This window comes from Etheostoma cragini, chromosome 15 (assembly GCF_013103735.1).
Source record: "Etheostoma cragini isolate CJK2018 chromosome 15, CSU_Ecrag_1.0, whole genome shotgun sequence".
Taxonomy (NCBI): Eukaryota; Metazoa; Chordata; class Actinopteri; order Perciformes; family Percidae; genus Etheostoma; species Etheostoma cragini.
Window position 1 is genome coordinate 13093795 of NC_048421.1, and position 23726 is coordinate 13117520.

At 40.1% G+C, this 23726-nt stretch overlaps 1 protein-coding gene across 7 annotated transcripts in view; it reads left to right on the forward strand.

Annotated features, from left to right (window-relative positions):
• Nucleotides 1–4220: 4220 nt before the first annotated feature.
• axin1 (axin 1) overlaps nucleotides 4221–23726 on the forward strand; it is a 29083-nt gene continuing 9577 nt past the window's right edge. For 3 of the 7 annotated variants that reach the window (XM_034894419.1, XM_034894423.1, XM_034894425.1), the window contains exons 1-4: nucleotides 12331–12535; nucleotides 15276–16247; nucleotides 21578–21718; nucleotides 22591–22687. In XM_034894419.1, the coding sequence (XP_034750310.1) occupies nucleotides 15352–16247; nucleotides 21578–21718; nucleotides 22591–22687 (1134 nt within the window). In that variant the 5' untranslated portion in view covers nucleotides 12331–12535; nucleotides 15276–15351. Of the gene's footprint in view, nucleotides 4400–5004; nucleotides 5309–10601; nucleotides 10788–12330; nucleotides 12536–12570; nucleotides 12672–15275; nucleotides 16248–21577; nucleotides 21719–22590; nucleotides 22688–23726 lie in introns of those variants that run through there. The other 4 variants (XM_034894421.1, XM_034894420.1, XM_034894422.1 and 1 more) reach the window with 4 other exon arrangements.

Genomic DNA, 23726 nt, shown 5'->3' on the forward strand with positions numbered 1-23726 from the left:
TAAATAAACAGGATACAACATATCAATGAGCTTTAAAAGGTGCCGGTAAGTGAATTTGTATTACCTTTGTTTAGAGTCAGGCTAGCTATTCCCTTTTTTTCAGTCTGCACAAAACTAACTTGCTGGCGGTAGCCTAGCTAACTTTTACAAATGGTATCAATCATATCTCAACACAATAAGCGAATAAGCATGTTTCTCAAAATTTTGATATAACTTATATCTTTTAAAATTTGTAAAGACTATAAGGTTGTGTATACACAATAAAGTGTTTTCATACTTGATAGAGATTAGTTACCCTCAGTTAGCTAGGCTAGTTGTTACGTTAGCTAGCTAGTTTAGTTATACTTTACACGTGGCGTCACAACTACTAGCTGGCAGGCAAGAACATAAGTCTCCTAGCAACAAAACCTAGTAAGCTAATCATCTTGTCTGGACGTCACCAGTTTTACTTACTACGGAAGTTGGTGTATTTTAGGGGAAAAAGATATGCAAGATAGTTGCTGTGTTTTTTTGATGTTTGCTGTGCGTATAGTGCACAATGATAAAGCTCACACCAGACACAAGTAAGAAAACCTCCTCGGCGTCATTGTCATGAGGTTGGGGAAAAAACCCTGGGGGAAAACACCCTCGGCCAAAAGGAATTTGATCGGAGTTTCGGTGTGAAGTAGGGATTTAGATGGCTTCGCTCCTGTCCCCTCTAATGGAGAGGCAGGAGGGCAAAACTGACAGCGCACATAAGTCGCTCACTCTCTTGGCTGACGTTAGTGCAAGTAGAAGCACTTTAATTTTTAGTGGCAGCATCCTAAAAGACAGTTGTGTCAGGGGCTCGTAAGGAGGCTCCCCCAGGGCTTGGAGTACCAGGGCAAGGTCCCATTGCGGGGTTAGAGAGCACACTGCCGGTATCTGTCGCCTGACCCCCGTCAGGAAACACTTCACCTGGGGGTGCGCAAAACCGTCTTCTCGTCATAGCCTTCATGGCAGGATGAGATGGTTGCCACGTAAACTTTGACTGTGACTCCACTAGTGTTTTGAGATAAATCAACACAAGAGGCAGGGAGCACAACATGGGATCAACACTGGTCATTGTGCACCAGCGCTCTGCGTAACATGCTGTAGTGAAGGGAGCTATTGCGCCCTGGATGGTGCGCACCACAGTGGGGGGCAGTCCTAGCCGCTGCACGCGTTTCTGTTCAGCAACCAGCCCCAGAGCCGCTGGGTTACCACCGGGGGGTGAAATATCTTGCCGTCCAGCTGTGATAGTGCTTCCTCGAGAAGCCACCTTCCAAGAGTTAAGCCTTGGTGAAGGTTGGCCGTGACTGTCTGTAAGCGGGGTCCAAATAGTCAATCGGAAGCTATGGGGCTGTACAGATGCTCGTGTCTTACGTCAGCGCGTTAGCTGCGACATGTGGAGCCAGCTGTTTCGCTGGGCCACAGTCTGCCACGCCATGACTCTGGACAATGCCACCGTGGATGCCATGGTCAGGGTGAGGATGGCCTTCATAGCTTTGCCAATCTCCGTGACTAGCTCCAGAGGAAGAGCTCCCGGAGTGGTGGCCATGGCAGAGAAAGCGGAGGCTAGCAAAGCTATATTCTTGGGCCACCCACTGGTGTGTCCAGCGGGGGCTGGAAGCGCCACCGGGAGCGCTATGCCTCTCTGATCTGCTGTCTTTTTTGTGATAACCGGCAGATCCAAGAAGAGGGCCTTAGCGGTGGAGGTGGGAGCCTCCTGAGGAAAAGGGGAAGGCCGCCGAAGCGGTCTTTGGCCGTTCTGGCAAGGGGAAGAGCCATAGAGGGAGGGCATCGATCCCTATCTCGGGGTCCTGTCTTCCCCGGGGGAAGAATGGACAGCCGGACTGAAGCGTTACCCGAGAGAACTGAGCCATTGGACTCATGCCCGTCGAACAAACCTTCCTCCAGCGGGTCCAGGGTGTCGACGGAGTCCCGTCTCTCTGCCCAGCTACCATCCCCTTCCCTGCTAGCCTAACAAACCAGAAAAACGTCCGCCCACCGGTGAAGCTCTTTAGATGGCAGGCAGGCGCAGAACTGGCAGGAGATGGGGTAAGAGCCAGCGCAGCCGGAGTGGCACCGAGGCACATCTCGCGCGTCTCGATGGAGATCTGGCTTCAGGATGCAGCCGGTCCAGCAGGAGGGGCAGATGCGAGCACCGCTGGAAGTTGAGATTGTCTTCATAAGGCTAGTTTGAAGAAAAGATGGGCAACGGGTCCGCTTTGTTTATATAGCGTATCGGCAGACGTGGTTGAAGCCTGTGCTGGACACAAGGGCGGCAAAGAAAAGATTCACGACTGCGCATGCGCAAAGAGATAAACCCAATAGCGTAGCCTTTAGAGGGCGAAGCCTATACTTGATATAGCAGACCTTTACGATTGACTGACACACACATACACACACACACTCACACAGTTAAAATCACAAGCTGGTTGCTTTATTAGTCTTTCTACATGGGTTTAGTTAATGATCAGGATATTTATCATTCATATAATAACATTTAGCGTAGGCAGGGTGTAGCGCTACGTATTCAGATGAAGACCTCATCACATGACGGAAAAGATTAGCAAAGGTTAGTAAACGTTAGCGGGTAGCTAGCTAACATTCACCTTTGCTTTGATTTTGAAGATATTCCTGTTTTTCACCTCCCATGCGAAGGCGTTGTTAACCCATCCAATCTTGAAAAAAGATCGCTATCCGTGTTTTTGTTTTCATTTTTTGGCTTTCAATTTTTGTGCGGTGTAAGATGACGGATTCTCTAGATTTAAAAGATAGATTTAAATGCCAGCTTCAAAACATCAGCGGGTGCTGTGTATGGATCGCAAGTTCCGAGTATTTTAATATTTTCATGAGATCTTGTTATAACATTTGGGGATACATGGTCTAAAAAGTTGATTGATTGTAGTATTGGAAATCTGCAAGGCTGCAATTCCTCAGGCTGGCCACTGTTTGTCGCAATTTTGTCAGCGTTTCTTGCACGCCAGGTATCCATGGTGATCACGTGAATGCAAAGTATGATAAACATACTGTAACGTTACAGTTATGTTCCAGTTACCTTCCCCATTGTTTCTTGTAATTGTCTGAACTGAAAACACTGCTGACGAAAAACCTATGACTGTAGCAAATGCAGAATTGTGTTGATAGATTTATGAAAGTTTTGTTTCTAAAATAAACTGTACAAATTCAAAGCTAAGCAGCATTAAGAAAAAATGCTGATGTTAGCTAAATGCATTAAACATTACTTGATCTCTTTATACTGTTTGTTAAGGATTTTGCTTGGACCACCCTAAGGCAAAAGAATAACACCTCATCTTAACCATTCTATGGCTTATTATCTATTCATATAAACTGGGATTCTGTTCTGTGCAAAGTTTTGCTACCATGCCACAGAACTTGTGGTTAGCTAATTTCTGTATAAAGTAGCCTACGGCCACCACCTTAACTAAAATCAAGGATTTATAAAATAAAATAAAAGTACGTAAAGCCAAAGACGTACAGTATGTTCTGATGCTGTACGGCATACAATATGATCCTGTTGTCCAGCTCAACAACATATCAGACATCCTGATTTTTTTTTGAATCATTCAAAAACTTTTGAAAAGCACATCAATTTGGTATATCTGTGTTTATCTTGTGATGTTTTATAATCTCATTCCTGCTAATCTTTTGCTACTTTTTTTTATTTTGGCAAAATGTCAGCTAACACCGTGAGTCTTTGCTGGAGCAATGTGAGGAGAAAATTGGTCATTGTGAGAAGGGTATGCTGGACCTGACCCTGGCTACAACCAGACATGCAAGTGTGAAATCAAGTTGAAAGGAAAGCAGCTGATAAAGCTACATAACAAAGCCAATATCATCTACTCCCCTCTCTCCAAAATGTCTTTTCATCTATCTTTCTCCTCCTTTCATTGCGTTCATCTCCTTATTCACTGGGCTAGTTTCACAACTTCATACATCAGATAGATGCAAGTTTTTATAAAATATCACATTGTGATGCAGGTCATTATAAAAAGGCTTTTTGGCTGAAATTGGTAATGTCTAAGAAACCAGTTTAAATTGACTCAACACTGCTAAATGTATGTTTTTCTTTTTTCTGTTGCTAAATGTGTACGGAGCAATTAGGTGAACATCACTCATGCCTGTTGGGTCTGTTACCATGGCTACAATACATTTGTGCAGACAATCATCTGGTCCTTGTTTCCTCCAATAGGGTCGCACGGATGAAGCTGCAATAGAAAAGTAAAGATGCTCATCTTTCAGGAACACACTAGTAAGAATCAGAAACAGGTTCATGAGTATTAGAAAGTATTGCAGAGTGGCAGGCAGGGGACTGCGCCCAGTCATGGCGGACCACAGAAATAAGATCCGACGAGCCACCCAGCAGGAGAGGAAGGTGAGAGCATCTTACATTTTGAAATTAAACTTCTCTTATTGTTCATTGAAAGAGTTTGGCAGAACAAAACAGTGAGAGTAAACAAGATATGCCTTTTGTATTCAGGCTTGAACGCAAAGAGGGACGAGGAGGAACAAAAAGGATTTATCACTTTAAATAAAATGCATTAGTTGAATGAATGCAGACAGACTGTCTGATTATACTTAAAAATGTAGTCGGGGCTGCTCAGGTCTCATTTGCTTCCAATTGGTGAGATCAAAGAATTCCAGCTGAGCTTTGTTTAAGAGGAAGATGCCATTTCTACATTACATATTATGGACCACCTGGAAATGTAAAAACATGTCTGATCATTTAAAACATGGTTTAAATTATCAGAATCTGTCATAAATTAATATACACATTTGAAAGTAGTAGTTATACAGATATGGTCTCAATCAAAGAGGGCTCTAAATTCCATCAATCTGAACATCTGATTAAAAGACGGAGGAGCTTTGAGACCAGGCTTGTTGAAATCAAAGGCCTGGGAGCTGAAATCATTTTTTGCCGGCTATCTGTATCCTTCTGAGAAAAATAAATGTGGTCAGTTAATCTGTGGCTTTAGAAAAGGACAACAGCCAATGCAGCGCGTTCAAGCTGCCCCCCTACTGGGCGGCCCATGAGCCTGTCGATATGGTGGTTTGATGTTGGATGGAAAATAAGAACCCCCCACAACAAACAGAGAGGGCTGGAACAGAGAGACTGGAACAGAGAAGAGAGGGTAGAAAGGGAACCATCGACAGATGGACTCTGTTGTGATTAAAGATGGCGGCAGTCTTTACTGCAGACTACGAAGGACTATACTCGATCCATAGAAAAGCGGTGGGAGTAGTCTGCGATTCAACACAACAAAACCAAGAACGACACAATAAGGTAAAACGGCAGATATGATTACTGGTTTTGAATCTCTTGAGGATGAAATCTATGGTTACCAGTAACTTTCCATTGTGTTGTTTATCATTCTGTTGTGTCTGGTATCGTTTTTCATGCCAGTGCCATACTGGATTTGTTATGTCCTCCCTCTCATCTATCCGAAGCACATCATTTGATTTGACCAGTGAATATGCATCCCATGACCAGACTACCGAAGACGCTGATAGACTTAACGCTTAAATTAATTTGAATTTTTTTCAAGCCATCAGATGTCGGACAATGTACTTTCAACATTTGATACATGGTTACGGATGTTTGTCTTTGGTATTACATCACCATTGGAAATGTGGGCCTCTTTAATAAGATTTTATTCCCTTTTTGTGGGAATATAGGGCTCTGTGAGCTATAATATCCAGCTAAATAAACTCAAATCTGAAAATTGCTCAATCCTCTGTGCCTAATCCACTCCAAGGCTTGTTAGTCATGATATATTCAGCCAGGACAAAGGACATCAGCAGGACTCCAGAATACATTTTCTGGCAGTCTTTTGATATTCCTCTTTCATTTCAGAACTTATAACAGACATTGAATAACTTTAATATGCCTGCCATATTTTTTCACATTAAAACCATCTGATCTGTAATAACTTGGTTAATCATATTAACGGTTTCAAGTGTCTCAGTTTAGTCTGTAAGCCCTGGATGTGTATGTTTTCCATTTTTAGTTTTGAGGGTTTTGAAAGAGGTATTGTCCTGTTTGTTGTTTCTTTTGTTCATGTTAACTTTTTTGAAATTCTTTGAACACAGTCAATTTAAAAAATAGAAATCTCTATTGTGTGCACTCAGAATGGGAGCATTCATTTATATGTCTTAATGGGCTTTTGTTCATCAGAGAATCTTCCACAGCGATAAGCCTATTTTAGCCAAGGCCGACTTGGAAGTCTAAATCCACACTGACAGGTGGAACAAAAGACAAACTGAAAGCACTGAATTGGGAAACATGAAGTTGTCCTCTGGTAACACTGCAGCAGGAAAAATCATTTTAAAACATCAGTAAAATTTCGAACATCTTTCTTTAAGAGCCATGATTATAATTACTTTTGACAAACTACAGAATTTGCATTTTTCTGTAATCACAAATGAATACTACTGATCAGTGAACACATAAAACAACTGTCATTGAAATCTTTTAGCAACTCCATTTTCTTTAACAGAAACAAGATACTACTTTTACATGAGCTTAGCCGATTTCATTAATGACAATGGTTCAGACAGTCACAGAACTGAGCAGAGAAGCGTCTTCTATTGTTCCTCTGTCTGCTGAGCAGCTTTGCTGGGCCAGTTGCTTAAGGGCTTCTTGTTTGAAGTTGCTGAGGAATGGAAGAGTAATTTGTATCCACCCTCTACACAAAGCCATATCTAGATATTCAAGGGATTTAAACTATTTGAACATAGGAACAACCACTCCAGTCGGCCACTCCTTGGGCACTGTCCCAGACATTCACGCAATGTTGAATAGGAGTGTCATCTAAGACAGCCCCTCCACACCCAAAGCTTTCAAAGCAAGATTTTGGACGTATCTCATCATTTCCAAGGACATTGCCACTGTTTGACTAACAAGTTACTTCCACCAGGGAAATTGACGATTACCCCCTATCAGGCTCCTTTTTTTGCTTCTTCCATATAGGGTGTGTTAGTTGGATTCAGGAGTTCCTCAAAGTGCTCCTTCTATTGCCCATTACCTCCTCCTTTGAGGTCAACAGAGTTCCTGAAGTGGCAGACGTTTTTTTCCAAAACACCTTGGTGCCAATGGAAATCCCTCCACATGGCTTCTCCAAATTTCTCCCACACCTGCTGCTTTGCCTCTTTTCCGGGAGAGGTTGCAGCCCTTCGGGCCTGTCAGTGCCTTATAAGGTGCTTCTGGACTCTTCCTGGATAACATATCCCAGAAGGATTCCTTCATTATTTTGTAGCTTGCCTGATCATCGGCGTTCACCATGGTGCTCTAGCACCCCGCCGCAGCTTCAGCTATGAAAGCTTTGAACATTGTCCGCTCCGATTCAATGCCCCCAACCTGAAAAGAGATGCCAGAAAACCTCAGACGGAGATATGAGTTAAAGATCTCTCTGACAGGGGCCTCCTCCATTCTTCCCCCACCCCCTGACCCAACTCACTACCACAAGGTCTAAGATCCGCTGACAGCTCCACCCCTCTCTTTACTCAAGTGTCCAAAACATGCGTCCTCAAGCCTCGACCTTAGGTGCTCTTATACCACCTACACTTATAAGCATCCTTATGTTCAAACATGGTGTTTGTTATAGACAATCCATGACTTGCACAGAAGTCTAACAACAAACAACCGCTCAGATTTAGATAATGAAGGCCATTCCTCCCAATCCCGCTTCTCCAGGTGTCTCCTTCATTGCCCATGTATGCGTTGAAGTCTCCCATGAACCCACATGTAGGAGTCCATTCAGGGTCACCCAACCCACCCAGTGCCTCATACCCTAGACAACTCCAGAAAAGAAAAGAGTCGATCCCCTATCCAGGAGTACTGTGAAATGAGCATAGAGGTAAGCCCCACCAGATCTAACTGGTAGCACTCCAACACCTGCACAAGTTCCATCTCCTTTTGTCCCCAGAGCCAGCCTCTGCCGCCCAGGTCTGATCCGTTGAGGCCAGTCTAAAGCAATTCTTAGTCTGGCCTTGCACCTGAGACCACTTTGCAATGGCAGACCCTACCAGGAACCCCAGGCTCTCTTTACGTTCATAGGGAACCACAAACCTCCCTACCAGCGGCATTGCATGTGTATAGACATACTTGGCAATAGCCTAGAGCAACACATTGGCAAGGCGGTAAAATGTCAGCTTATAAAACATTTCAACTGTTTTGTTTGGCCCTCATTTGATCGCCTCTCGTAGTCCATTGGTGAGGAATGTGTGTCTGTCATAAAAATCACCAATAAGCGACCCCGCCCCCCCCATCCCCACCAGTTCTCACAGGTCAGAGGTTGGAACACTGTACAACCATGTCTGTACAACCACAACTGTCTGGTTGTGAGTACAAAAAAAACGAAAAAATAGCAAAGGAGTTAGCGTTGCTATATGTTCAGCAGGGTACAGAGGGTGCCGAAGGATGTGAAAGATTCCAGCAAATAGCCAACAACAATAACACAAGAATGAATAGACATTTTGACAGAGAGAGGACCATGTCAGGTCAAAGGAATTGATTTCCCCGGGATGATACACACAGGAAAAAAGTAAGATAAGCTTTTTCTTTCTTTAGTAGTTTTAAGTTGTGAACCTGCTGCACACTTGTGCTTAGGCCTATGTGTGGGTGTTTGTGTGTTTAACGCACAAGGTTTTGTTTAGAATATATAAAGGTTTGCAATTATTTAGAAAATAGATGTGCTGTAAAGGGATTTGGAACCTATTGGATTTTTATGCTACAGACCTGTTGGTGCCATTGTTGTAGGGTCATGCATCGACCTACTTTAATAACTGTTGAAAGTTTGTACGTTGCACTTGTCTTTGTGTTATTGGCGTTTGTGTTGATGCTGTTTTTTGGCTTATGGCTTATATTGGCTGTGTGTTATTGTTGATATTGTACGTTGCAAATAGAGGAGTGGCACAACTGAGTTTCGCCTATAGAGCGGCAGAAATGCACGCACCGATCCTGATCCCACCACAATTAGGTGATGGTTTCCGGAGAGGACTTCTACTTCAGTTTACTATATGCATGTGTGTGGGATGCCAGGAGGCCAGTAGAAGTCAAAATGCATGATCATTTGACATTGTGATGCAAGGGGGGAAAAGTCCCTCTTCGTGTTGCAAATAATGCTTTATAGAATGGATTAGTCTACTGTCAAAAAATACTTTTGATGTCTAACTAATTATATTAGTTAATACAGGTTATTTTATGATAATCCTGATAGATCAGTAAAATGTGTAAAATGTGTGCCATGTACAAGATTCACAATATCCTTGGTTTCCCACATCCTGTATGGATTATGCATAATGTATGATTACTTTCATGATTGGATGGCAAAAGCCCAAATGCCTTAAACGTAATCTTAAAAAACAGAAAATGTAAAGTGTCTTGTGTGTGTTCAGTATGGTCCAGTTTTGAAACAAAAAAAGTGGATGCAACCAATTAGTAGTATTTTAGAATTAAGTAGATGCTCTATAGACCATAGAAAAAAGTGTTAGAAGAGATGAAAGATTACATGAGTGGAAGTGGGGCCTTTTAAAAATGGAAATCCACACAACTCCATGTTTACGTATTTTTCTGCTCTAAATGATCATATCATTAGGGTTGTATCCTTGAACCTCTGATTGTGAGAATATCAACATCAGACAGCTTTCAACCAGGGTTGACTGATGTGCAGTCCCATCAGGCTTTATAAGCCGCACTAGTTATCAGGTTGCGTTTCTAGCTTGTGTTGGAGTTTTCATGGTGCTCCTCTTTTGATTAACTAAGAAACTGTAGCTGCTGGTGTAGGGACTGATGTGAAAACCCACGCAAGCTGTCGGCAGCACTCATTCATGAGTTCCTTTTTCATTGTTCTCTTCACCAGCACCGCCCTTCATTTGATCATAACAGGTCCTGACCACCATTTTGATCTTTAAAAAAAAACACTGCTGATAAATCAGCATTGCTCAAGCTAGCAGAAAAACTGGGACGGGCTAGGGGGGGTGCTGTGTAAACTTTCATTTGACATGCGATTTGCTTGGCTGCTGAGGGTTCACAATGGGTCCAGACACCTGGAAATAATGGCTGATTCTCAAAGCTTTAACTGGAAACAGTGGAACTTCATGTGAATGTCTTGCCAGATGTTACGTCTAAAGTAGTGGTATAAAGCTGCATGTGTTGATTCCATCAGTGTGTTGTTAAACACAAAATGTTCTGTCATGCAAAAATATTATCCTTCGTTTGAGTCTGTCTGGAGTTGTGTGTGATTTTAACAAGTGCCCCATGCTGGGGATATAAAAAGAGAATAAAGAAAACATGTTTAATCCAGTAAATTTATAATGTTCACGAGGCTCCTGTTGGGGAATTTTTTTTAAGAAGGGGCATGTAAGGTTTGAGAGCTTGCCATGATAGAATGTTATTCTCAAATGATAAAGTAGACTTTTAAAATGAATTTATATTAAAGTAATATTGAAGAACATGGAGTATAATATTTACAGAAATGTCATTAACATCGCAAAATTAAAATCATACAATAGTTCCTCAATATTCTTTCTTTCTGCTGTGTGCAAACCAGACTTAACAAATATGTATTCTCCTACAGGAACAAATGGATGGAAAAGACAATCTATTATGGCGACATTCTGCTTTGGCCAGGCCTTCTCGGGTCAAGGTGATGAGAGGGACGCTACCATTACTGCAGCCCCATGTGTTAAATAATCGTGCAATGGAATGCTCAGTAAATGGATACACTGCTGGAGGATGTGTGAGGAAGACAATTAAACTCAAGGTAAAACATGTTGATTTGTTAATCAGCATTTTCTTAATCATCTTCATGTGATATGTTTTAAAGGGCCGTCATGTATTCATTCTAAAACATTGTCAAGATTTGCTAGTGGAAGAAATCCTGGCTTTTTGATATCTATGATGTGAGAACATTGAAATGCTATTCAAAATAACAATTATAGAAATGGTGTTGGAAAGGAGTGTTTTTAGTTTTATGATGCTTCAATCATGTTAATTAATTTTGCCTCGAGGAAGCTGAAGCGTGCTGAGTCTTTTTCATGTTTTATCGTGCTGGCATAAATGTTGTAAGCACTGTGTACACTGCACACTTTAACCTAGGTTTCTGGATTTGAGCTGGCAATTTTGGTGATGTGATGAGACAGGGTGTGAAATATATATGTTCTGCTCTTTCTCGGGCTCCCAAATGGATTGATGTAATTACACAATCAAATGCATTTCTGTTTTTATAGTGTCCAATTAGCCTTTCATCTTAGGCTCAATAAAACCCTGTGACTGCTCAATGACTGCCTGGCATGAAAGCATGGTAACTAACAAATGCCTTTATTGCTGCATTTATACTATTCTTTAGTCTTTGCAATGTAAAGTCATAAGGTAATGACACGTTCAAGTGTATCTAACAGTGTGGCTGCTGCATCAGCACTAGTTGTTACAGCATATAAATGCACATTATTGCAGTTCTGTGTGCCCACTGTGTGACACTCTCAGCCAGAATAGTAAAAATGAATTGTCTTTAATAATGCAAAGTGCATGTTGATGGCTCTTTGTCACACCAAATGTTTTATAAAGAAGATGGAAGTCATTGCCTAGTTTGGTTTTCACCATAGTTGTATTGGTTTTATTAATAAACCCACCAAAACATGAAAACGTCTTTCCCAGGGCGCTGCAAGTGGGCCTGAGATGCTGAGTAGCCTACTGCAACTTTGCACAATGTTGCATTTTAACTCAAAAAGGTATCATTGTTAGCTACAGGTAATGGAGATAGGACACATATTCAAACAGAGGAATGTTACAAGCCTTTGCAAAAGGCAGGTAGTAGTCCCAAGTGTTTATGTGAGGTCATCATATGAAACATGGATTAGATCAGTAAAAAGGTCACTGCAAGATAATTTAACTGATCAAAGCACCTTCAGCCCATGTACATCTTCCTCATTATTGGCCTATAGCACATAACAACATAGGCACAAGGACACCTAAACGTAGGCCTGTAATAGACTACATAGCCTACTATTTAATGCTTACAGTGGTAATGTAATTATGTTCAATGTAAATGATTTCTTCCCTCAATAGAAGTTTGAATTAGGTTAATTAAAATATCAGCCAATACGGCATGCTCTTTTCGATTTTTGTAAGATTTCAAATATTTTTAAATGTTGATCCATTTTTCAGCGAATTGTAAGACAAGAAGTAAGAATTGAAATGTTACAACCTTATTTTCAAGATATTTATTTTAATTCTTAAGAGAGGATGACACAAATTAGTGTACCCTACCCACATTGTAGCAAAACTAAACACTGGCAATGTGTGTATTGAACGGGCGAGGCGCTGTGCATCCTCTGCTGTGAAGCTTCGGCTCCGCACAGACAGTGAGAGACAGTCATGGAGAAGTGGAGAGCGGACTGTTTTCTTTGTTATTTTTAAAGACTTGCCATTCGCAACTATGACAATGTTGGCGGTGACTTGTGCCGGCCCGAATCCAAGATGCACTCGAAAGCAGCAAGAAGATTTTCACCGGTTAAGTATATGTCACTTTTTTCTCTCCCCCAGCTCAGAGATTGGGATTGCGGTAGTCGGGAGATATGTGCCATCGCTTTGCTGGTTGTAAATCTATTCGGAATATGGTGTGGGATTCCCTCTGTGTCCTCTGACGGTAGGGGAAATGTTTGCGGTCGTCCTGTTGTTCGTTTAGTTTAGCAACTGTTAGCGGAGACAGTACAGATATTAATAGGTGAATAGTGTGACAAAGTTGTGCACTTGTCGGTCGGCCGCTGAAAGGCCTGTGTGTGCGTGTGTGCGTGCCTGTTTGTGTGTGTGCGCGTGTATGTGTGTGTGCGTGCGTGTGGAGTTTGTTTCTGGCTCCCCTCCCCCACACACCGCTGCTGTTCTGCTCATTCTGGAGAGGCCAAAACATGAATGTGATAAGAGGCTCACTTCAAAACGAACAACAAACGGATACAGTTTCAGAAAAAAGAGGCATTTCCTGAACTCGGCTCTGACCGGCTGAAATCACGCCTAACCCTTTTGTAAATATTCCTGTCAACCCATAGGCTACGTGAACCGCATAACCGTTAATTTCAATGGCCTGTGAATGCGCCAACATGTCTGTGCCGATGCATCATTACACACAGGTAGCAAGATGAATGCTGGTTTGACCAGATTTATTCCTTGGCATTGATCAACCAGGCATGGAATGTGCTTGTATTAAAACTGCCCACATTTTTCAGGTTATGATTTGCACAAGTGCACGTGCTACTCACACTTCAGGATTGTGAAGAGAACGGCATTGTTGCCAATTTCTTCTTTACTGTCTTTTGTTCTATCAGCAAAATGATTTGGATCTGTATTGGAAAAGACAGAGAGTGGGTGTGCCCTAAAGGTAACGTGATGGCAACTCTAAAAAAAATGGATTTCTTTTAAAATCACAGCTAGAGTAAACATTTTAAAAAAATTGCAAATCTACTTTTTTCAGGATTTATTTTCAATCCCAAAACCATTAGAGTTAACGCGGGCACAAAGCTTCAAATAGGATTTTGATTGGTCAGAGCCATTAATGGTCACTACGATTTGGTCCTGCCCTCATCTATCAAAAAATATTGGCTGCAGATGTGTGAATTTAAACAGTTTTATCTATGCTGTTGTTAGGGGGTTAGGGAATCGGCACTAAAATGATTTCTGACATTGGATCTGGGAAGCTAAAACATGAGCTGTATGTACAGTGAGTAGAAGTGGCGATATACCCACAATATCTAACATTTTGCTCAGCAAGAAAGCTTAGGGACAAGAGGACAGGACATGTCCTTGAACAAGACATTGAATCCCTTAAATCCTTAGGTACGCTATTCTGCAGCTGACCCTGTACTATGATAGCAGGAAATGAAATAAAGAGAGAATATGATACAAGGATCAATAAAGTATATTTTTAAAGTTTCTCATTTCAGCTAATAGAGAGACTGTTTCATTATTGAGTTCATACTGTAAATCTCAAGTGAATTTATCATTGTGATGATTCACCAATACTAATTTGGCAGTAATTGGAGTAGCTGTGTAAAGGAATTCCATGCTCATGCATAAAAATCAGAATATTGCTGTAAACTACATAACACTACACCTAGGGCTGGGCAATATATGGATATTATATCAATATCGCGATATTAGACTAGATATTGTCTAAGATTTTGGATAAATCATAATATTGTAATATGGTAAGTGTTGTCTTTACCTGGTTTTAAAGGCTGCATTACAGTCAAGTGATGTCATTTTCTGAATTTACCAGATTGTTCTAACTCTTCTATAATTTACCTTTACCTACTACTTCATTAAATCATTTCTGGAGAATCTTTATCAAAAATCTCAATGTGTAAATAACATTTTGTTATAGCACCAATAGTCAACCATATAATATTGTCGCAGTATTGACATCTAGATATTTGGTCAAGAATATTGTGATATGTGTTATATTGCCCAGCCCTAACTACACCATAATCCACTGGTAGTAGATGCTTGAAGGCCAGATGGCAGTGAAGCCACGACTCATGGCTTGGATTACCACAACACTCCCACAGAAGTCTCAATGTGAATCAGTATGGCACGATTATAGACCATCAAACCACTAAATAGACTGAACCAAATTACAAGCCAAATGACTTAAGCTTTCAGTTTCTGCTTAGGTTTGCAGATGTTATGCAGATATTACGTCTACAGATCAAGTACAATTGTATCCTTGTATTGTTGTTTTCCTGGTTGTTTTTATTCACTCATTTCCACAGTTATTCTAATGTATCGATTCCATATTTCCAATGTCGATACGCTGTACTGTAGGTGCGAAAGAATGTAATCATTAATTCCTCATTTTGGAGTGGTTTTAGGGGTTTTCAGTAGCTTTTCTCACGTTTACAAATCCTCTGAATTTCTGCCAAATTTGCATTAATTTCAAAGTTCTGCTGGAAACTGGCCCCTGATGAGTTTTTTTTAATGAAAATTTGACATAAATGCAAACTGTGCAAAATTCTAAAAAAATCCCTATGAGGTATTGGTCCTCTTCTAACCAGGCATATGGCAATTATGGCAATTATGGCACACAATTATTCAACCTTTTCTCAGAAGATCTGCTAATATGACTTATTTGTCATTAATCTGAGAATAAGCATTAGAATATCTTCTGATAGCAGTGCCCTGTCAAGGCTAGCACTGCTCTTCATTTCAATGATGTGATGAAGCTGAGTCTCATTATATTGTTTATATATTTTCCTTGCAGGAGTTCTTTTGCAGTGGCATAGGTAGAAGTCTGGATCTACTAGTTGTGCAGTGTGGGCTCTACGGGGACGTGGTTTATGGATGCTGGGACTATGAGCATAAGCGACAAAAGGGACTACTTAGCAGACCTGGGAGGCAGCTTCACTGAGGATGCTCCGAGACCTCCAGTCCCAGGGGAAGAAGGTCAGCTGGTGTGCAGTGATGCACGCCAGTACAGCAACCTCGGCTTCTCCTCAAAAAACGAGAGCCTCAAATGTGAGACGTCTGTGGCTACACCCAGGCGACCTGACTTGGACTTGGGTTATGAGCCGGAGGGAAGTGCTTCCCCTACACCACCCTACTTAAAGTGGGCAGAATCTCTTCACTCCCTCCTAGATGATCAAGATGGCATCCATCTGTTTAGGACTTTCCTTAAGCAGGAGGGGTGTGCAGATATGTTGGACTTCTGGTTTGCGTGCAGTGGCTTCCGCAAACTTGAAGCTAATGAGGGTAATGAGGAGAAGAAGGTCAAACTGGCAAAGGCTATCTATAAGAAATACATCCTGGACAACAATGGAATTGTTTCCAAACAGATTAAACCAGCTACCAAGTCCTTCATCAAAGACAGTGTCATGAAGCTTCACATTGATCCTGCAATGTTTGACCAGGCTCAGACTGAGATACAGACTATGATCGAGGAGAACACCTATCCCTTATTTCTTAAGTCTGACATATATTTGGAATATACACGGACAGGAGGAGAGAGCCCTAAGCTGTACAGCGATCGGAGCTCTGTTTCTGGGAATGGAAACGGGCTGTCCGGTTATTTACCGACTTTAAATGAAGATGAGGAGTGGAGATGTGACCAGGAGCCGGAGGACCAGCCCGAGTGTGACCCCACACCGAGCAACCGGCTCACTCAGAAGCTGCTAATGGAGACGGCACCACATCGTGTTACCAACAGCGCGAGATTCCAGGACACTCACGAGTACAGGTAAATCCTCCCAGTAATCTAGAAGGCTTCGCTACAGCGCTAACTACACAGCTTTTCTCTGCAAACTGCTGAATTAGAAATAAGCGGTGAAACCCCACAATACCTTGAACGCTGCTTGAAGTATGAGATGAAAACAGAGTCTCAGTGTAGCACAGGAGACAGCTGAGATGAGAGGAAGGTGGTGTGTTACACTGATGCTGTTGAGGAAATGTCAGAGGCTGCAGAAGCTCATTTGCTGTTAGAAGGTTGAAGTAGTGTTCTTGGTTTTTCTCGTGCAGGTACTGTGGGACTTGAATTTTCCCATTGGACAGTGTTTTGTAGTAAAAGTTCAACATGATTTTGTTTACAATGGTACTTTCTGAAATCTTACCCTGGCAACTGTCATCTTTACTTCCCTGTTTTTAATATTAAGACTGTATTTATGGGAAAACTAAATGTGTTATGTCAGACTATTCAATAGGGCTATGAAAAATAATCAATTCTTAAATTATTTTTGTTAATTTGTATTAACAAGTTACTGTCTTCAGACAAGTACAATTCAGAAAACAGTGACTGAAAGAGGATAGGAAAATGGGCAACAACTTTTTATTTAGGCAAGAGTGCAGAAAAAAAGGCCAAAAGGAAGATTTAAAAAAAAAATGCTGGATATATAATCATGATTATATAAGAAAAACATAAAATAATTAGGCAAAACACATATAGGCTGTTATTACTTTTTATAGGTGATATTAACCGCTAATATTAGGCATTTCCTGATCTATCGTATCGGCATTTATAATGGCCAATAAAAAAAAGAGAAGAAAAAAAACATTTTTTTAAATATTCACTCATCACAATCATTTATAATGACAAAAAATGATTCTGATAAATTAATATTTAAAAAATAAAAATGGACAGTCAACCATGTTATGGGTGTTGGCGTTGCATAGCCTGTCCACCAGAGGGCACTTTACAACGCCCCTGTTGGCAACACTGATTCTTTATTTTTTTTGTAAATGCCTTTTATTTTTTTTATGTTTTCTAATGCGTTTCTGGATTTAAAAAAAAACTACATACATTATATCAGCCGATATATCTGCATATCAGATTTTTAAATAACCAAATATTCTTATTGGTATCGGCCTTAACAATCCTTTATTGGTCGGGGTCTAATCTACTTTATCACATTCCATCTGAACACCTCATGTTTCATGTTCTAAGAAGCCATGTCTCCACCTTTCACCATGACTGAGCCTCTGACATGGAAGATTACTGGGAGAGAAGGGGACTTTCACAAGCATGTTTAAGGCTTTAGCATGAAAAGACTACAAATAAAAACCCCAGTAGACAAAAAATTACATCAAAACTTGTGTGTGACAAATATATGTCAGAATCTAAGCTTTGTCATCAAGATGCATCAGTAATTGGTTTAGAATCAAATCGTTGGCCTATGAATCGAATGGTGAGGTGCCAAGAGATTCCCACCCCTACTATTTAATCTAGAGATCGCAAACTTATTTTATAATGTTGACTAGTCACAGCCATGGATATTGATTTAATTAGATTTTTAGACCACAACAATGACAAACACTCACTGTGTCAATATTGGCACTGAAAAACTTGATTGATATATGTAATTGATATATAGCCCTATCAGTATATTAAATAGTATATCAGCTCAACATTGTTCAGTGCCAATATTTCCTGTTTCAATGCCAAATTTTATTTTCAATACCACAGGTTACTGTCACTCTTCTAGCTCCATAGAAATCCATCCGCGCAGGGAAATTAATCAGGTGTTGTGACCCCCTTATAACTGCACGTCAAATGACAACCACTCTGGCAGAAAATCAGCCTGATTCTAAAATAAATTGGGTTCTACCAATTTAGTGCTAAAATTGGCCTTAATCCGTACGGTGTCTGCCTGGCTTAAAACTGATCAGCTGATAGAATGACAGAGAACAGACACTGATTGACTCTAAAAGGCTCTGAGTAATCTACCTGTTTACTCTACACACTAGTGATCCTCCGGAATAAGAACAAATGAAAGTGGCTCAGCATTAGTTACATGCTTGCGATTTAAGTGTGTTTGGCAAATGAAAGTGTGACAATTAAAGATCAAATGAATACATAAGTAAGTGCTTGCTACCACAGATTAACTAATGTCACTGCTGATTGGACCTTGTAAAGTTCATCATGTAATACGGTTACATCTTCAACTGAGGATTAAGGCCACTTTGTTGTGGTTTCTGTTGTACGTTCTGTTTCCTGTTTAATTTTGGTAGTCTGTTTTTCGGTCTAGTCTTGTCTGTTTTACTTCCTGTCTCGTGTTTTCCCGCTGGTTTGATTGTTCTGCCCCGCCCTAATGTGTTTCACCTGCTGTATCATCTGTCCCTTGTTTCCTCGTTACCTCTTGTATTAAGTCTTTGTGCTGCTTGTCTTCTGTCAGATCATTTTAATGTCAATTGTGCTTGTGCTGCCTTCTCATCCTTGAAGGTTGTTTTTTTGTTGCTGGGTCCTGTTTGTTGGATATCCGTTTCCTTGTTTTTCCACATTGGCTAGTGAGTTTTTGACCGCTTATTCAGGTCTCCTTTTGTTAGTGTTAACTCCTCAAGTAAATCCTCAAGCTCAGACTTTCTCCTACCTCCTCTCGGATTTTATGTGCTCAAATTCCCCCAGCCATAACACACTTGCAATAAAAATAAAAAGTCAACATGTTAGGTTTCTAAGGTTGGAAGGAATAACATGTACTGTCATTGTTGAAAACTAAACCCAAAACAAGGATATTAATACAAAACATTAGAGCTAAGAGATACAAAGAATTCAAATATCACAACATTTTGGACCAAACACCTCAATATCAATCCTGTAGTGTTGACTGTTGATGCTTTCACAAAATATTTACACAATGAGATTTTTGACATACTCATCAGTAATGTGTATATGGTAACTAAGTGGGTAAAAGCAAATAATAAAACAGCTACAACAGTCTGGTACATTCAGAAAATGGCATCACTTTACTGTAATGCAGCCTTTAAAAACCAGGATATAATACTACCATATAATGATATCCAAAATCTAAGACAAGATCTAATCTTTTATCACAATAATGATATAATATTGATTTATAGCCCACAATTACTAAAAATTAAGGTTCTATTGTGCATGTTGTTGCTATTGTTGGTCCTCAACAGAATACAGAAGACAATACCTTCCAGAAAAGATCCTCTCTGTGACTAAGACACTAGTCACAATGCAGTAGTAGTAGTTTGGCCGGTTCTAACAGATCACTGCTTTCTTCAAAGTCTCATAAAAATATATGAGAAAAATACAGTTTTAATTAGAAAGTGAAAACACAGTTTTGGGCATATTTTCATATCATATAATTATTTCAGCAATCACGCATTTGGCTGGAATTACATGAAGACACGCTTCATTTTTAATAAGTCTTTTAGCGGCACCCGTTGGGTTTTTATGACACTAAATTTTACATCAGTTGTGTCTGATCTCTTAAGAGACAGGCAACAAAAGACATTAAATAGTCTTTCAGATCAGCATTTAGAAATCAATTGACTTGAAAGAGAATTACCTATACATTAATTAGTGTTTGGGGAAATTTGTTCTCGTTCAAGCAAGTTGTGTACTTCAAAGGCGAGACTTCATGTCTCAATCTGTCACTGCACAGTGTTTCACTTAAATCCACATTATTATGTTTATCTCACATAAAGAATCTGTATTCTGTTTTTGGAGTCAAGCAGTATTAGTATGGTACCATATACTTTATTGTCCCCTTAGGGAAATTTGTTTTGGACTCCAAGCTACACACATAAATAATGCCTTGGCAGTTAGAAACAAAACAATACAGCACCAGCAGCAGCCACAACAATAAATTGCATATAAAGTATGCCTACATCCCTTGGTAAAAACATATTGCACGTTACACATATTTCCTTCAGCCCAGAGGAAAACATCATGAAACTATAATATAGTAATATAGAAAAAGTAATTTTTGAGTTTGGAGTGAGACTTTTTTTACTTACAGAAATGGAATTGATACGTTTTCTTTTGTATATGATTTTGTTGGCCTTTGCATGTATTTAAGAGTTGATATAAGAATGGAGAATGACATGTGGTCGTTTTGATGACACATTGAAGGCAACTGAGGTGTGCTACACTGTTGTCATTAATTTGTGATTATAAGAAATAAATGTTTCCAAAATGGAAATGCAACTGTGAATAGTGCTTAGTGTGTTTGGAATAGTTTTGCTCAAGGAATCATCTCATCTGTTTTTCACCAAATGACAGATTGAATTGTTTGCTTCTTTTCCTTGTAATTTCCTTTGCCATCATCAGAAATGTTTCCAAACACAATCACAACTTGAAACTTATTTTCTGTACAGTGCACTTTTTATTTGTACCAGCTCTTCCACCAACCTGGCACTGTAATTATTCCCTGTTGCTGAATGTAGATGCTAATGAAAATCAGTCGGTCACAAAGGTTTCATTTTGAACTCTGGGTGCTTCTGCATTCCAAACAGGGAGAAAGCTTCAGGGAATTCCAATTTGAATAAAAAGAGATGATGCCTAACATGTTTAATTCATGTGTACAAAGCCATGCAAGGAGTAGGTTCAGCAAAGTCAATGTAGAGGGTTGACAAATTAGGCTTTCCCATATACTATCTGTAGATGCTCTTGAAGGGTGTGCCATAGAATAAAACTTGTAGTTATACTCCATCGTTTAATTCTTTGGTATTGAATTTGGTGTGTTCACAAAGGCTGTTGAAATACTATCGAATATGGTGTTCCTAGCAATTGCAGTATACTTCCCCTAGCTGTAGGTTTTTTTGGAATATGCTAAACCAAAGCAAGAGGAGTTGCAGGAAGTGTCAGAGCCTGAATGGTTGACCAAAAATGTTGGCTTATTCAAATCATGTTTTTTTTTTAACTAAGCATACATGTAGCATACATGGTACTGTAGTTTTCAAGGCTTTAAGGTGTGTTGTCTAAAATTCATTATGTCTGGAGCATCAGCTCTCTAACCAAACCAAAAGAGCAGAAATGGAAGACATATGGTTGTTCTTAAATAACAACCAAAGTGAATAATCTTCTGGTATAATGCTGAACTTTTGTATTATTTATAGAATGTTAACCGTGAACGGACAAACCTTTTGAACAGATTTTTTTTTATTCACAACATCTAACCATTCTTAATAAATACTGTGTGTTTATCATTTAGGAATATACCAGAGATCTGTGTACCTTTGTTTATAAATGCATTTTCACAAGCATGTCTATACCATTATGGTCTCTAAAGCTTTTTTCCCCTGAGCATATTTCTTCATCTTTTCCAGGCATGCACCATGTCGGGAGCCCATCAACCCGTACTACGTCAACACTGGTTATGCAATGGCTCCTGCCACCAGCGCCAATGATAGTGAGCAGCAGAGTATGTCCAGCGACACAGACACGATATCCCTTACCGACAGCAGTGTGTATGTATTTACTCATCACACTCACAGAAACGCACACATATAATGCTTAAAGTTTGGCATACCAAGTCATAAAGTAAGAACCCAATACAATACTAAGTATTTGCAGTTGTTTAAAAGAAAGACATGTCATATAAGTTAGAATTGCTCAGAGACAGGATTACGAGTTTAATTGGTTTCAAAATTGTACTTCTGCCCTGTTTTTACCTGCAGTGTGATTGAGTATCTAGCAGCAACCAACATCTGCTCGTTAAGGTAGCAGACATAAAACCATGTCTGATAGAATGTACAGAAACGAAAATATCCTACTGACCTCTTGTATAAATGAAATGAAATGTATACATTTCATTGGGCACCGGCATGAGACCAAAGGCAGTGTTTTGTACCATTTGGTACACTCACTTGTGAGAAGGAATTGTATTTCACTTGAGTGTGCTGGTGAAAGAAGATTTTAGAAATAATGTTTTCTAGGTGCACATAGGGCACCAGGGATGTAATACCAAAAAAACTTCAAAGCTTGCACAGCTGGACAAAAATGTGTTTGAAGCTGAATGGATTAGAGGCAGTTATCAGCTAATTGTTGCAGCGCTCCCAGCACAGGAAAGGAGTGAGAAACCCAGCATGACCGATACCACATGGAATTACAGACTGATGGATGTGTTAACATGTAACTGTAATCTGCCAGACCACTTGTGGTGCAATGGACACAATAAGCTTGTGAGAATACCGGCCTTGCTCTACTGATTAATCAAGACTTACAAGGTGTTAGTTTTAGGCACACACAAAAATTCAGTGGAAAGCTTTCAACTTCAAAGCTGCCCGAGTTGTTTATTCATGAGGATGTTTTATGAATATGTCTTTGTTGTTAATTCCAGAGATGGGGTTCCACCCTACAGAAACCGCAAACAGCATCGCCGGGAGATGCACGAAAGTGCCAAAGCAAATGGGCGAGTGCCACTACTTCATATTCCAGTGAGTTATTCATGAGTTCTCTCCCTTCTCTCATACTTTCTGCCTCTACACCTCTCTTTAACTGTCGGCCCCTGCCTTATTTTTCTCCGCTGCACCATTGGAGATGTGCATATTTAAGCTCTGCTGTGTCGCAGGGCCTGTGATGGAGTGTAAGAATAGCTGATGGTGAAAGAGAAGGCTGTCTAAATGTAGCTTGATGCTTTCCTAAGCTGTAAGCACTGAAGCATGGTAGACATGAATCCTCCCCTGTGACAGCCTGATGCCTCCCTCTGCAGCTTGTGCTGTCTTTTGGTAGGAAAACCCCGGCCCTAATTAGGCCTGGGAGTAAAGAGTCAAATTAAAACTCCACACATAGCATTCTATTAGCATCCATGAATTGACTGTATAGTAGAAATCCCCAAAGCCTAAATCTCACGTTCCCCTGCCCCAACAAATGAATCATGACTTCCCTTCATTGGCAATGAGAAAATTGACAGGGCTTGTAGATGTACAGTATATATATATTTTTTATGTCACTTTGTTTTCCGACTTTTTCTGCATAAACTGATGCCCTATCAGGATGATTGCAATGCATTGACTTGTGCTATTATGTGAGGAAATGAGATTACATGAGTCATTTAAAATAGTACAGTAACCTTGTTACTACTTTGTGTATATTCCCAAAATGATTTTGAAATGTAAAATAAAAACAAAAAGGTTCAAATCTACATTTAAATCTTTTTTTTTTTGTAGACACGCTTATCAAATGGATGTAGTTTTGTTATTGAAACTTGCAAGGTGATGTGTTTTTGATGGGAGGTCTAGCTCCAACCTCTATTTAAATCACACAGAAGGCTTGGGACTGTCACTGAGCCCTAATTTTTGTAACCGTGGTTAATCATTATGTATCATAGTCACATTATGATCATTATATATGGTTATTCATACATTTTCCATGATGTGGAAATAAAAAAACTCACTAAATGAGAAAGGATCCGCTTTAATAGGATTCAGTGGTAAAGTCTCACGTTGTTTCCTTGATTGTTTCCTGCTTAAGTTC